This window comes from Calidris pugnax, unplaced genomic scaffold (genome assembly GCF_001431845.1).
Source record: "Calidris pugnax isolate Ruff unplaced genomic scaffold, ASM143184v1 scaffold262, whole genome shotgun sequence".
Lineage (NCBI taxonomy): Eukaryota > Metazoa > Chordata > Aves > Charadriiformes > Scolopacidae > Calidris > Calidris pugnax.
This window is the reverse complement of record NW_015091043.1, coordinates 483,045-497,713: the sequence shown is the minus strand read 5'-3', so window position 1 is coordinate 497,713 and position 14,669 is coordinate 483,045. Positions and strand designations below refer to the sequence as shown.

Below are 14,669 nucleotides of genomic sequence, written 5' to 3'. Positions count from 1 at the left end.
AAAAGGAAGCAGTCTTCGAGAAATAAGGAGTTAAAATGTAAGCTAGGTTCCTTCTTTAAATCCCCTATCTCCTAACAAGGTCAACAATACTGTTTTGCTGCTTCAAGACATCATTGTGCTGGTCTCAGGACTACTCCCTACATTCCTGCCTTCCTCTCTTGTCACTTATCATAGCTCTGAGTAGTTGCAGGCCCCGTTTGTGGTCAGTCAGGCTATATTTGCTGGATCTTACCAAATCACGAAGGTAATAAATTGTCTGAGAGAACAGAACGAGTTGATAGGAAGGAACACCAGAACATGAAGTAGTGGCTTCAAGAATTTTAGGATGAACCAAGGTCACTCCGACCTTGCCAAGTACACCAAGAAGCTACCCAAATTAGGAAGAGTTCAGAAGTTTAACCTGAGGAAGACTCACAAGACAATCCCCCACCCTGATGAAGGCACCGGAACTCCCACCAGATGACTACCCAAAATGGAAGACTCCGCCTATATATGAATATGCATGTAAAGATATGAATATGCATGTAAAGATATGAATATGCATGTAAAGATTCTGTAACCTACACTCAAACTTGTATAAAAAAGCTGCACTGATTGCTAACCGACGGAACTCTTTGTCCAGGGCGGCCTGGAGAGTTCCCCAACGCGTTGTTAATAAATACCTCCTGCTTATGGACTTGAAAACTTAGTCTCTGAGCAGTTTCTATTTTCTGAGACTGCAGTTTCTATTTCGCCTTTTGGGGCAAATTCGGCATCAGTACATGTTACTGCTCCTCACCTGAGCAATGTGAAGTTCCTACAGGTATTTTAAGCTTTTTTAAAATGCAAAGTAAAACCAGTTAATTTAAAGTTAACAATGGAGGAGGCAGGACATGATAAACTCATTGTAGAGAGAAAATTTGGCATCCTTACAAAATAATTCATATCTGGCAATACATAAGCGAGACAGACATTTAGATTCTTCCCTGTCCAGGACCCCAAAATGCTTCCATAAAGACCAACTTGAAACAGCTACATAAGTTTCCTATTTGAATTACAAAGAAAGAATTTTTCATCTGTAGGTTTGAAATGTCTGTTCTGCTTCCTAGTACTACAAAAAGAGACATGCAAAAAAAAAAAAAGCCATCCTTAGTACAGACCGGATTCTCATCTGTGAAAGGAAGCGTAGATTTTCAAACACAGCAACCTCTTAGTGAAGTTTTAAGTTTAGACTCCCATTAACTACACTGAGTTGCCCTACTATTTTGAGTTTGAACAGTTCATGAATATTGCAGTGCATTAATATTCTCTGCTTTGCAGACACAAAGAGTCCTGACACAAACTAACCCCTTCAAGACAACTTAACAGATTAAGGGCAGTGTCAGATGTCAAACTGAACACCCGGATCCTCAGAATTCTCTCTATGGTAGCAGATTCAGGACATTCAGAATTTTAACCTTTCTGACACCTCTATTTCTGACATCAGACACTGTATTACGTGCTCTGTGCAGGAGCTAAATGTTAACTTGCACTGATGTTTTGCATGTGAAAGTCAGAAAATCAGAGAAAGTTGAAGCTTTGCTGAGTGATACTGGTAGCTTCGCTCACAGCTCACAGCCAGCTTCGCTCTTTAATCTAATCCTTACACCTAATACTACCACCTTGCCTCACCGATATGCATGTCAGTTAGTTCTACTAGGTAACTGCATGGCAGGAAACAGTTTTACCTTTATCTACTTTAAAATTTTTTGCTTTTCATCTTATCTCTTTCCCCTGTTCTGCTGGTTGCTTCAAATTCACAGTATGTGTAAGCTTTTTCTAGCACGCATTATCATTTGTCCATAGATGCATAACAGCACAAAAGAGCCCTCCACTGCTGTGTGTTCAAGATACACATCTACTTGGAAAAACAGCTTCAAAGCTGGTCGTCTACTCTTGGCTCCGTACACTGGTACTGCATGCTGTTCTGCCTGCTCAATTCAGAAAGCGTTTCACAGCAGTTCCTTTACTGAAATGCATGCTTCAGTAATTCATAGAATCATAGAATGGTCAGAGTTGGAAGGGACCTTAAAGATCACTGAGTTCCAGTACCTGTGCCATGGGCAGGGACACCTCCCACTAGACCAGGTTGCTCAAAGCCCCATCCAGCCTGGCCTTGAACACTTCCAGGATACATAATTGTCATCCTTCATGACACAAGGCAGCAACCTTTTAAAAAACAGAATCTAAAGGCCTTATTAAACACACAACGTTTGGGGAAAAAGGATGGATAAACCATATTTTAATTTCCTCTTCTGCCTATGATTACTGGCATCAGAAAACATCATCTAATACTCTGCTGCGCTTCAGTACTTTTCAGTAACAACCTACACTCATATATGCTTTCATATTCGTTGTGTGACAATGAAAGGCATATTAGTAATTCAGTGTAGGTGAATGTAAGTCACTGAGTGCTTTATGGCCGCAAAGTTCTCCAGGGGAAGGCTGTACCACATCTCTTAAGTGCTACACTTGCACACAGATCGAATTCAGGTGCACAGCAGCAAAGTTTGTGGCTGATGACATAATTCAACGCAGAACAGCACAATCTGCCTTTTTAACACAGACTCAGTGAACAGAAAGCTAAATCCAGCAACTCAGACTGTTAGGTGATGTGCTTACAAAACCTCAGGCCAAAAAAGACATAGAATTGCTGCAGCCTGAAGCTTAGAATTCTGTACGTATTGAGCTTGGTTCTTCCAACGTACAGAAACTCTTCTTTACAGAAAAGTCCAGCCCCTACAGGTCCTACAGCAGGACCTGTATTTTTTCCACCTGTGGAACTCTCTAAAGGAGAGTTCCTTCCTGAACACAGTCACAGTTCTCTCACCTCAGAGGGCTTCATCTGGGAGAACCCACATATGGAGTCTTTAATTTATGAACATACAAGGTATGCTCTGGCTTTGCTGCACAAGCAAAAGCATTACAAGACCAGTCCAATTAATGCAAGTATTACCAAGCACCTGAAAGTAATTTCTGTAATTAAGAAGCTGATTTTTTCCCCTGCCACTTGGGCTCATCATATGAACAATACACAGCATGCTAAAAGCTTTTCTGTTACTTTTAAATGCTGTAATCAGTCTCATGCAATCAGGGCAATCAGTTCTATGTGGTACTAACAGCCTGAACTAAGGCCTTCATTCAATTCTATTTGGTTTTGATGTACTCATATGCAGCTCCAAATTTTTGAAATTCTAATCAAGAGACTGCTTTCCTAAAGGTCTGATAAATTAAATAAAGTCCAGTCCACAAAATCTTAACCTTGGTAGTCTGAGTCTGAAATTAATAGAAAACTCAATTAACTCCCAGGAAAATACCCAATACTGATGAAAGAAAAAAAACTCGGTACAAAAAAATTACAAACACACTCTACCTGTGTAGAAGGCTAATGCTTAATTAATCCTTTCAGCTCTATGTAGGTGCTACCATTCCTAACCCTTCCAGTTTCAGTAAATCTCTATTCCTTTTGTCCAAGAAGAAGGAAATAACAGAATGAATTGCCTGAATGGTACCAATGTATGTGCTGTTTCAGCAAGCTGAAAATGCGGTATTTCTCTCAATCATTTTCACTATGAGACTGCATCTGGCCAAGAGGAAGATACAGAAAGCTTGAACTGTCGCATGTATTTACCCGTTCCTTTCTAATTTTCCTAGATGTATTATTTAGAGGCTCATTTGAGTGATTAAGCTTTATGGTGTTTCCTGCCTGCTTAGTGCAAGTAATTTTCATATAATTAAACAGTTCCTTTAGTGAGTCTCTACAGGGTATTTCAAAGTATAAAAGCAGATTCTGTGGCTCTATTAAATTATAAGCCTCTGGAATTTGGAGGGAACCAAAAGCATTCTGGCACTAAAACCCCATCCCGCTTCTCAGTAAATTCTCATATTTAATAAAAAGTAGCTGTTAACTCTCTGTGACAACATTCTATACCTCGCAATAATGCTGACCTGGTATTCACAGACTAAAGCAAGATCTACCATTGCGTATCAAAAGCTTCTCAGAGTTAAAATTTGCAATAAGACAACTACCTGCAATTTGCAGTGCTCCCTTCTCAACGCTTTAGAAAAGCTCAATAAGGTTTAGAAAAACTACCTTTTTTTTGCCAAGTGGCAAGTAAAATCTGCCTTTTGGACCAAGGCTTCTTTTCTGTTTTTGTTTTGAAAGCAGAGAGCCATTGGGGAGGGAGGGGGAGGGACCCACACAAGTGGATCCTGGTACCTCCTTTGAAGTATCAGCACTTCAGAATTAATTACACCCAACTTTGTGGGACTGCTTTCCCGGATAAAGACAATCACGCACAAATGTGCATGAGGAAGTCTCAGGGAACCTGAATTCTGATCTCATTTCTCATAACCAGTAAGCTAAGAGCCATATCCAAGCAGATATTCCTTCTCCTCGGCTCCTCTGCAGAAGAGACAAGCCCCAAAGTTCCACTCGGATTCCCAGAAAGCACCTCTAGAGGGCGATTGAAGACCCTCCTTCAACCAAACCGTGTGACACCCCGCCCGACCCTCAGCTCCCTCCAACGCCCCAGCTGGATAGATGGACTATTTCCACCTCTGGAACGATTTTATGGATGCAATTCAGATACGCCATCATGCAAAGAAACATTCAATCAGAGTCTGCGTTATATTTTATTTGGCTTTTCCTCCTAGGCCAGGCCACTTTGCTATCTATCTTTGACAGCTGTTACCACTCGTGTCTTGCTGCTCCCATCACGACACAGAATATATTAAGATTTCTGGCTGTTTCCTGATGCTGAGCACAACAGCTGTTAAGTCATGTTCAATGCTAAGCAGCGTGTCTGAAATATGCTTTAAGAAATATCCACAGCACCACAGGCACGACAGGTACTTCATAACCCAAGTATGAATGAATGCACAGTAATGCAGAGCTCCCTCGCCAACAATGGTCTTTTTTAACCATTTAGTGTGTGTGTCTTTGCCCAGAAGGCTTGCTCACATTCAGCTGCTTCCAGCCCCACCTTCCTGCCTCTCTTCCCCTTTTGGTTCTTTCTATAAAATAAACTTAGGGTTTCGGTGACTTCACTGACATTCTGCACATAGTCCTTCCCATGGAATACTTAGATTAAAACCTACCTTGTCCTGAAGGATTTGCTGCCATCCTTCAATTTTCAGCCCTGGTTTTATTCAGCTGCAGTTCAAGTCTTTTACCACCACAAATATCTGCAAAACAGGCAGAAGGCAAGATAAACATACTCCTTTAAAAGAAAAGCTTGGATTTTATTCTGTTACAGATTTCATAAACATGGCCACTATTACAAAGCATAAGCCAGCCAGCATATTCCTTAATATATGTAATACTATTTATACTGTTCTGATTGAAGTTTCTAGCTTGAAAAATCAACAGTTCTGATCAATTTGTTTTCAGATTCTAGCAACTTGACAATACCCTTGAGAGTCATTCTGGAGTCATACACACTTTTTCCTAACAGAACTGCTTCCAGACAAAGCATGTCAGACTACATTTACGAATCACATTAAAGCATTACATTCCTTAAACGCCAAAGCCCTGAGAGACTTCAGTTTAGGCTCTAAATCGGGAAAACTGACTGAGAAAAGATAATTAGATCCCAGCTACAAGCCCTGCCAAAGGTTACCCCTCTGACAGCGGGGTAAGAACGGGGAGAGGATGCCCGCGGCTCCACCCTACATCACCTCGGGCCACCATCAACTTCTTTCCATCCAGGTACCGGGCGAAGGGCTCCAGCAGGAGAGCACCGGCCAGAAACCTCGGGCGGGTTTCAAGAGGAGGCCCGGCGAACAGGCATACCCGGAGCAGCAACAACGCTACTGTAATGAGAAAGTAATTTAAAAACGGCATTAATTGTGAAGGGAGGCGGGGGGCCGGCCTGGCGTCCGGGGGGAGGCCTGGGGCCTGGGGAGGCCTGGGGGCCGGGGTCGGGGGGGAGGCCTGCATCCCTCCCTCCCTCCCTCGGACCGCCGACGGGCCGGCCCCAAGCGCGGAGCCCCGTGGCACCCCGCGGAGCCCCGCCACCCACCTGCCACGAAAGCCCCCACGCCGCTCCGTGCTCCCCTTACCTGCCGCCCGCCCGCTGGCAGCGCCGCCATCCCGCCCCGCCCCGCCGCAGCCAATCAGCTACCGCTACGCCACCCATGACGCACAATCAGCGCGACACCGCCCCTTCTCCCCTTCCCGGTCGGCGGAGGATGGCGTCACGGCGCGTGGGTTGAGCGACAGATCGGAGAGGCCTGTTTAATTTATTTATTTAATATTTTATTTATTTTTTTCTAATCGCGGGCACCGAGTTTGAGTTTAAACACAGCGGTTTGTGGGGTTTTTTTGGTTTTTTTTTAGCGGGGATTCCAGACACGGGCCGCGCGCTAACGCATGGTTGTGGGTTTTGTGTTTTGGGTTTTTTTTGTGGGCGATTTAACTCAGGGATTTTTTTTGCTTCAGCCATTTTCTAGGTTTCAGCCATTTTGTACGGAAGAGCGACGGTACGTCGGCGAAGCCGATCGCAAAGACACGTGAGCGAGGTTGAGTATCTTAGAAGAACAACTCCTTGAAAGGGAAGAATGGTGATTGTGCCCGTGACAGGCTAAACCATCGCGAAAGGATGTGAGCCCTAAAGTACCACAGCGATGGGAAAAGGGGCAGGAAATGTGGTGATTGAGGAGAGGGTATAAATACCTGAAGTTTTGTAGCTGGGTGTGCCTCTTTCTCAGATGCACCCGACTCAGCTGACTCGTATGTTATTTTTAATAAATTTTTTACATCTTTGTGTTGAATACTTTGTCCTCTCTATATTCTATTCGTGGGCGAGTGGTTCTCACAATCTGGGGGCTCATCAGGGATCAGCACCCCTGTTTCTGCGGGATGGGGCAGCGAGAGCGGAGGGGTGCACCCTCCTGATTCCAGCAGTCTCCAGCCTCCTGTCTCATTTTATGAGAGGCAGTGGGTCCTGCCCAGACAGAGGACACTCGAAGCAAAGGGGTAAAGGAGGAACTGATGAGTTGACAAAACTGAATTACGCGTGGCAGCTGATAATTTCTGTGCATGGAACTCGGGAAAGAAAATCAACTTTTAAGTATTACTGGGATGGGATAGTAGGGCTGAGAGTGTGTGAATGAGACGCAGGATTCCCTGCAAAGCAAGTGTGGAGCCCTTTTAAACCACAGTTCCATTTCTCCGACTGGTGATGGGGCAAAGTGAAAGGGTTTTAGGTGAAAGGTATCCCGTGGGAAGCTAGGATAATGGCAAATAGGCCTAATAAAAAGAATCGTAAGAAGGGAGGGAGATCTGAGGATCCCAGTCCAAGCATTACACCCGACAGTCCACAAGGGGTGATGCTCAAGAATTGGGGGCAAGGTTGCACCCAGGGAAGAGACAGGAAAAAATGATACAGTATGTTTGAATGGGTTAAGGAACCCATTAGATCTGACCCACTGTATTGGCCAAAGTTTGGGTCAATGGAAGACTTGATTGGTCAGGCTCTGAATTTGTATGCAAACAATAGAAAGCCTGCAAGTCAATAAGAAAGCAAACATGCTTATGTTGGAGATGGCCTCACTTGTTTTTCATGGCTAAGAACCTTGGGGGAGATAAAGAGAAAAAGAAGGAAGAAAAGTGGGATCCCGTAGATCACTTACCACCTCCATATGACCCCAGGGATGAACCCCATGATCTGATAGCAGAGAACGAGGAGGACGGAGAGGGTAGTGCAGATGGGGATGATTCTGCAGGACCAGGTACCCCCTTACTTGAGGAAGTACGAAGGCCCCAAGCCACAGAACTGGACCAGATTAAAAGGGATGTCCAGAATTTTCCTTTACCTTCTTCTAAAAGGGCATCTAAGGACATCATGTTCCCCGTAAGGGAATTGCCCATGCAAGGAGCTCCGGAAGGAGTGGGGTTTGTGAATGTGCCTCTGACCAGTACTGAAGGTCAAGAATTTAAACAGGAAACTAAAAAGCTATTGGAAAACCCATTGGGTTTGTCAGACCAAATTGACCGGTGTTTGGGCTCCAACCTTTACACTTGGGATGAAATGCAGTTTATTTTAGGGGCCCTGTTTACACCAGAAGAAGGACAGATGATACGAGCTGCTGGGATCAGAATCTGGGAGCGGGAAGATCCTCCCAATGTCCAGGGAGGGATTCTGGAGGAGCAGAAATTCTCCATAGCAAGGCTTACTTGGGATCAAAACACTGTTGAGGGGAGGAATAATATGTCTGATTACAGGAGATTAGTCATCAGAGGAATAAGAGAGGCCGTCCCAAAGGGGCAAAATTTCGATAAGGCTTTTGACAGTAAACAACAGAAGGATGAGCCCCCTGCAGATTGGCTGGAAAGATTAAGGAAAAATATGCAACAATACTCAGGAATAGATCCTGGGAGGGATGCAGGGCAAGAGTTGTTGAAAGTCAATTTTTTCACAAAGGCCTGGCCTGATACAAAGAAAAAGTTGGAAAAGCTGTAAGATTGGCATGACTGGGATTTGAATGATCTGTTGTGGGAGGCCCAAAAGGTGTATGTCAGAAGGGATGACGAGAAACAGAGAGCTAAAGCCAAATTAATGGCAGCCACAGTAGAACAGGTGATGAAGCGGCAACCAGGGAGAGGGAGAGAAAGAGAAAAGTTACCAAATCACAGTCAAGGGCCCAGTTATGGACCAGGATGTGGGGGCTTTAGAGTCCAACAAGGACAAAGAGGGTTCAAAGAGGTGCTGCTGTTGTGGGAAAGAAGGTCCAATGAGACAGAAAGAGAGTAGGGTGTTCCAAATGATGGAGCAAGATGATTATTCTTGAGAATAGAGGTGTCAGAGGCTTTACCTTCTGGGGTCTAATCAGCATATTGAGCCCTTGATATATTTAAAATTAGGACCCCAGAAGGAGGAATATGCATCTTTAGTAGACTCAGGAGTGGAGAGGACAAGTATAATAAAAACTCAGCAGGGGTAGGAAACAGGAAAAAAAAGGGGAGGGATTCCCAGTCCCTATTGTGGAACAGGTAATGATCCAGGGGAGTAAGAAGGAAGTTATAGCTGGCTAAATAATGATATTATAGGCTGGAGTGAACCTATTGGGGAGGGATTTACAAATTCCTTTGGGAATTGGAATAGTTCCAAAGGATAACAAGATGGTGGTACCGCTATTTAAACTAACAGCAGAAGATGAAAAACAGATTGGCCTGAATAGTTTGGGTAGCAGAAGGCAATAGAGGAAGATTAAATATACCTCCTTTAGGAGTAGAATCAAAAAAAGAAAGTCAACCTGTGTGTGTGAAGCAATATCCTTTATCTTTAGAAGGGAGGAGAGGGCTCCAACCCGTGACTGAGGGTTTGTTAAAAGATGGCTTCTTAGACCCATGTATCTCTCCCTACAACACACCCATCTTACCAGTAAGGAAATCAGATGGGGGTTGGAGGTTATTGCAGGATTTGAGGGAACTGAATACAACTGTTCAGACGCGCCACCCAGTTGTACCCAACCCCTATACATCCTTAAGTAAGATACCCAACGACCGTAAGTGGTTCAGCGTGGTAGACCTTAAGGATGCCTTTTGCCCCTGTCCTCTGGCAGTAGAAAGTCAAGGCATGTCTGCATTTGAAAGGGAGGACTGCTCGACAGGAAGGAAACAACAGCTCTGTTGGACCACTTTACCACAAGGATGTACTGAGTCACCCAATATTTTTGGGCAGGTATTAGAACAAATTCTTGAGGAAATTACCTTTTCCCCCAGGGATCAAATTGCTCCAATATGTGGACGGTCTGTTGGTATCCGGGGAAAAGAAAACGAAGGTTCCATCCACTACCATTCATTTACTAAACTTTTTAGGAGAGAAAGGGCTCCGAGTATCAAAAATTAAATTGGAGTTTGTAGAAAGACAAGTAAAGTACTTAGGACATTTTTTCAGGAGAGGGAAGAGGAGGATAAACCCAGAATGAATTTCTGGTGTCATAGCAATTATTCTCCTGGGAAGTAAAAATAAATAAGAAAGTTTTTAGGCCTTCCTGGATACTGTAGGTTGTGGATGGAAAGTTTTAGTCAACATGTTAAATTCTTGTATGAAAAATTGCAAGAGGAGACAGAAAAGGCCAAGTGGACAAGTGAGCAGCAACAATTTGAAGAATTAAAACAAAAACTAATGTGGGCACCTGTGCTGTCTCTCCCCTCCCTAGAAAAGCCATTCCTCTTATGTGTAAATGCTGAGAATGGAGTAGCCTGTGGGGTGTTAGCCCAAATATGCGGGAGACAAAAATGACTGGTAGCTTATCTATCCAAAATGCTGGATCCAGTGTCATGGGGTTGCCCAACCTGTGTACAGGTGGTGGCAGCAACAGCCTTACTGGTAGAGGAAAGCAGGAAGTTGACCTCTGGGGGAGCGCTTATAGTGTCCACCCTTCGTGTAGTCAGAACAATATTAAGCCAGAAGTCCAGAAGGTGGCTGACCAATTCTAGGATTCTAAAATATGAGGCCATCTTAATGGAAAAAGATGATCTAGTTTAAAACACTGACAAAAGCCTCAATCCCTCCCAATATTTCTATGGGGAAATCAAGGAAGGGACACTGAACCATAACTGCCTAGACATCATAGAATACTGGACTAAAGTTTGAGAAGATTTAGGAGAAAGACCATTACCCAAGGAAAAGAGGCTCTTTATAGATGGGTCGTCTCATTGTATAAATGGGAAGCATCATAGCGGGTATGCGATAATAGTGCACAGAATAGTGGAAAAAGGAAGGCTCCTTAATTTCTGGTCGGCTCTAACATTTGAATTATATGCCTTGAAACAAGCCCTAGAGCTGTTGGAAGGGAAGACTGGAACAATGTATAAAGACTCCAAACATGCCTTTGGGGTGATCCAGACTTTTGGAAAAATTGATTGTTATCAAAAATTAAGTTACTATATCAGTTTCAGTTATCATACCCATATAAATCAGCAGTGCTATGATCAGAGGCAGTTAACTACTTGTAGCCTTGGGGGAAACCAGTATTGGGTGGGAAAGAACTTAGGTCCAGGAGGAACACAGCTGGGAGTGAAATGCTCAAAGGGAGAAGAATGGGTATATTTTAGCAAGACAGGTCATTGAGACATATCAGATGGTGGGGGAGTTCAAGATCAATTTAAAGAACAACTGGTATAGGATGTCACACAGAAATTGAGAGACCCTCCCCAGTTGAAGCCAGTAAAAGTGACGGCCAGTTATACAATGAAGTCCAAAAGGAACTACAAAAACAATTAGGATTTCCCACTGTAGGAAAGAATTTGTTTGTAAATTTGGCTGAAAGGATAGCCAAAGAATTGAATGTGTCCAACTGCTGGGTATGTGGAGGTCCCTTAATGAGTGAGGAATGGCCTTGGGAGGGAATCAGTTTAGACCCTCTCCAAATACTGAAATTAAATCATTCAGTAAGTTCAGAAGAAGGAAAAAGACCCATTGGTTGGGTTTTAAGCTCTGAAGTAATTGGTATAGAATGCATAGGCCATACAGGGAATCAATGTGGAAAAAGGTGGGCTTCTTCCTATTATGTGCATTAGCTGGGTTACTCTTTTTACCCTGTTTTATAAGATTGATTTCTAGTGTGGTAGAACGAATGCACGTGACCAGCCTATCGGAGGATCCACAGATGACGTCCTTGGGCCAGGGTACAGCGGCTCAGAAGATCATGGTGCTGAAGAAGAGAGATCGGAAGAAAGAAGAGCAAGATCAAAAACTGCAATTAATACTATGTAAATTAGAACAAAGTTATGGGCTTCAGCAAAAATGTGATGAGTGAAAGGGGGTGGGTTGTGGGAGATTAACTCAGGGGTTTTAATTCAGCCATTTTATAAGTTTCAGCCTTTTTGTACACAGAGAGATGATACGTAGACAAAACAAATCGCAAAGACACGTGAGCAAGGTTGAGTAACTTAGAAGAACAAGTCCTTGAAAGGGAAGAATGGTGATTGTACCCATGACAGGCAAACCCAGTGCGAAAGGATGTGAGCCCTAAAGTACCACAGCGATGGGAAAAGGGGCAGGAAATGTGGTGATTGAGGAGAGGGTATAAATACCTGAAGTTTTGTAGCTGGGTGTGCCTCTTTTTGAGACGCACCCAACTCAGCTGACTCGTACTTTTTTTTTTTAATAAAGTTTTTACATCTTTGCATCGGAGACTTTGTCCTCTCTACATTCTACTCATGAGTGAGCTCTTTTCACATTTTCAAATGTCAAGTAACGGCTTCAAAAATGAGACTTTAAGCGATCAAGCTTTTATTTTACCTACTTGGCGTTAAAGTAACGGCCGTTGGGCTCAAACCTGAGCTGAGGAACTGGTGGCCTCTAACAGCTGTACCTCTGATCATGCACCAGTAAAATCAGTCCTTAAGAATGGCAATAAATAAATAATATAAGAGGCTGCAAAGAGACAGGGCCAACGCTGGGTAGCCAAGAAATCAGCAACATTGCCCACTCAATTTTTATATGCAGGGTTGGTTTTTTTTAAGGTAGTAAACAATTTTCATGAAATAAAGGCCTTTTTGATTTTGGAAGCAAATTTAAAGATAACTACAGAAAATAAGTTACCTTTTTTTAGTAAGTCTTAGTTCAATATGTCTCTACTGAGACAGGCTTTTACTTCAGGATATTAAACTTTTTAATACCAAGATTTTGGTAGTGTATATTAACAGGCATTTCTGAGCAAATGTCAATTACGGCAAGGAGGATCTTAGATCTGGTAGTCAAACCTGTATGCTTTAGGGCATTTAATTTCATCTGTGTTCTCTTCCATCAAGTCTTAGAAGTCCTTAACCTCATCACTTTCCAGGCTTAAAGTGGGAAAAGGCTTGTTAAAAACTGTTGCTTTAGTTATGATGGAATTATTTATTTTGGTAAGAACATACACGAGATGTACACAGTTCTGAACACCACAGTAGTCTGTTAGCTTGGACAAGCAAATACAAGCATAGTTGTTCAAAGAAATTAACGATTTTTAATATCTACTGCAGCCAGCTATACTGGATGATATGGAAATAAATTACATTTTTGAGAGTATACAGAACGTATGAAAATCCTATCAGTAACTATAATGATTCATTTGACTTAAAATAGTATGAATTGGTATTATGCATACAAGTTCTGTGAGACAGAGAATGTTCTGCTGACCAAATATGCTGTCTGTCCATGCATTTATACTTACTTTTCAAAGCCTCGAAGCCTCAAATTGTGAAAATCGTAAAACGGAACAAATTTATGTCTAGAGACTTGTCCAGATTTTGAATTTGGTTACCTAGATTGTTTGTCTGGTAAAACCAGTCTCTGAGTGTGTGTGTGTTAATGAGAACCCAAACCAGCGCCCGAGCAACCGGCAAACATCTGACAATCTCAGGGAGTTTTCTGTTTGCTTTAAAGCTGTGTTAATTAATACTGTGGATGGCAAACACTGTTGTCTTTCCTGCATATAGGCACTATTTTCAACTCTTCCCTTTGCCGGAACACCTGTTGGAGTGCCTTCCCTCCTTCTAATGGTTTGGTTTTTAAAAATTTTTGTAATTTCTCACTTGAGAACCATGATATGTGTTGGTTTTCTTTTTTCCCTTTTAATTATTCTGTTTCATTATTCTGTCTTGGGTGATCTGCAGTCCCATTTTACCTAGACATCTCGTTTGTAATCCTTAACTGCCGAGAAACGTGGCGAGTGAAGAGCAGTGCAGCGCCCAAGCTGATAATACTACCTGGTGCATTTCTCTGCATTGTCATGCCAGGATGATGAGGATGTAAGTGATTCTGAAAAGCTGCAGTTTGCAACAGAGAGGCATAGCTGCTGGGCTCTTCTTTGACACGGTGAACACTGGTGAGAAGAACTAAGTAGCGGACAGTGGTCCCGGGATGGGGATCGAGGAAGGATGGTAGAAAAGGAAGAGGTCGCTGGGCAAGGAGGGGTCACCAGCAAGGAAACTCAGCTGCAGAAAAGTTGGGACTCATTGATTCTGCAGGTCTGTACAAGTGTGATGAAAATTGATCATAGTAGTAACTTTGAGCATCTCTACAAAAAGGTGGTCCTGCCTCAAGTTAAATGATCCTTCGGCTTTGGGAGGAGTTCTGTATCAATAAATTGGTTTCCCCCTTGGGTTGTAGAAAGAGGAAGGAATGTAGCCCTTGAAACAAACGTAGTCTAATCTCTCATGCATCAGAATACTGTCATTTTCCCCCAAATTCCTATTCTTGCTCACTGTAATCAAATAAAAAATTATAAAATACAGCACTTATAGTGTGTCTATTGGAAAGTCATTACAAAATCTTCAGTTTTGAAAAGGCTCCTTTGGACATTGCCTCACAGCCATGCTGCTTCTTGAGCCAATAAAATGCTGCTTTTCAGGCTGGCTGTTCTCGTCATCTTGGTGTAGAGGGAGCTATGCATCTCCTTAAATAAACAAAAGCTGAGTTAAATTGGATTTGATACTGAATGATCACAAACGGCAATATCTCAGAATGGCCATTGGCAGTTCTATTCACTACAGGCTGCTTGCAGTTGACAAAGCAGAGGTAAAACAGTGATTTACTCCTTTTTTTCTTTTTTTTTTCTTTCTCAAGTGAAAATGGGCTGTGCAGGATGTCTCCTTGGCTTGCTGTTACTTCCAACTGGCAGTGCTACTCGTACAGATTAATTCTAAACACTTT

At 42.8% G+C, this 14,669-nt stretch overlaps 1 protein-coding gene across 2 annotated transcripts in view; it reads right to left on the bottom strand.

The window, feature by feature from the left end:
* INIP (INTS3 and NABP interacting protein) overlaps window positions 1-6,126 on the bottom strand; it is a 17,398-nt gene extending 11,272 nt beyond the window's left edge. The window contains exons 1-3 of one of the 2 annotated variants that reach the window (XM_014956386.1): window positions 6,082-6,126; window positions 5,698-5,832; window positions 5,119-5,205 (exon numbers count right to left, since the gene is read on the bottom strand). In XM_014956386.1, coding sequence (XP_014811872.1) covers window positions 5,119-5,143 — 25 coding nt within the window. In that variant the 5' untranslated portion in view covers window positions 5,144-5,205; window positions 5,698-5,832; window positions 6,082-6,126. Of the gene's footprint in view, window positions 1-5,118; window positions 5,206-5,697; window positions 5,833-6,041 lie in introns of both variants that reach the window. The other variant, XM_014956387.1, reaches the window with a different exon arrangement.
* Window positions 6,127-14,669: the final 8,543 nt, after the last annotated feature.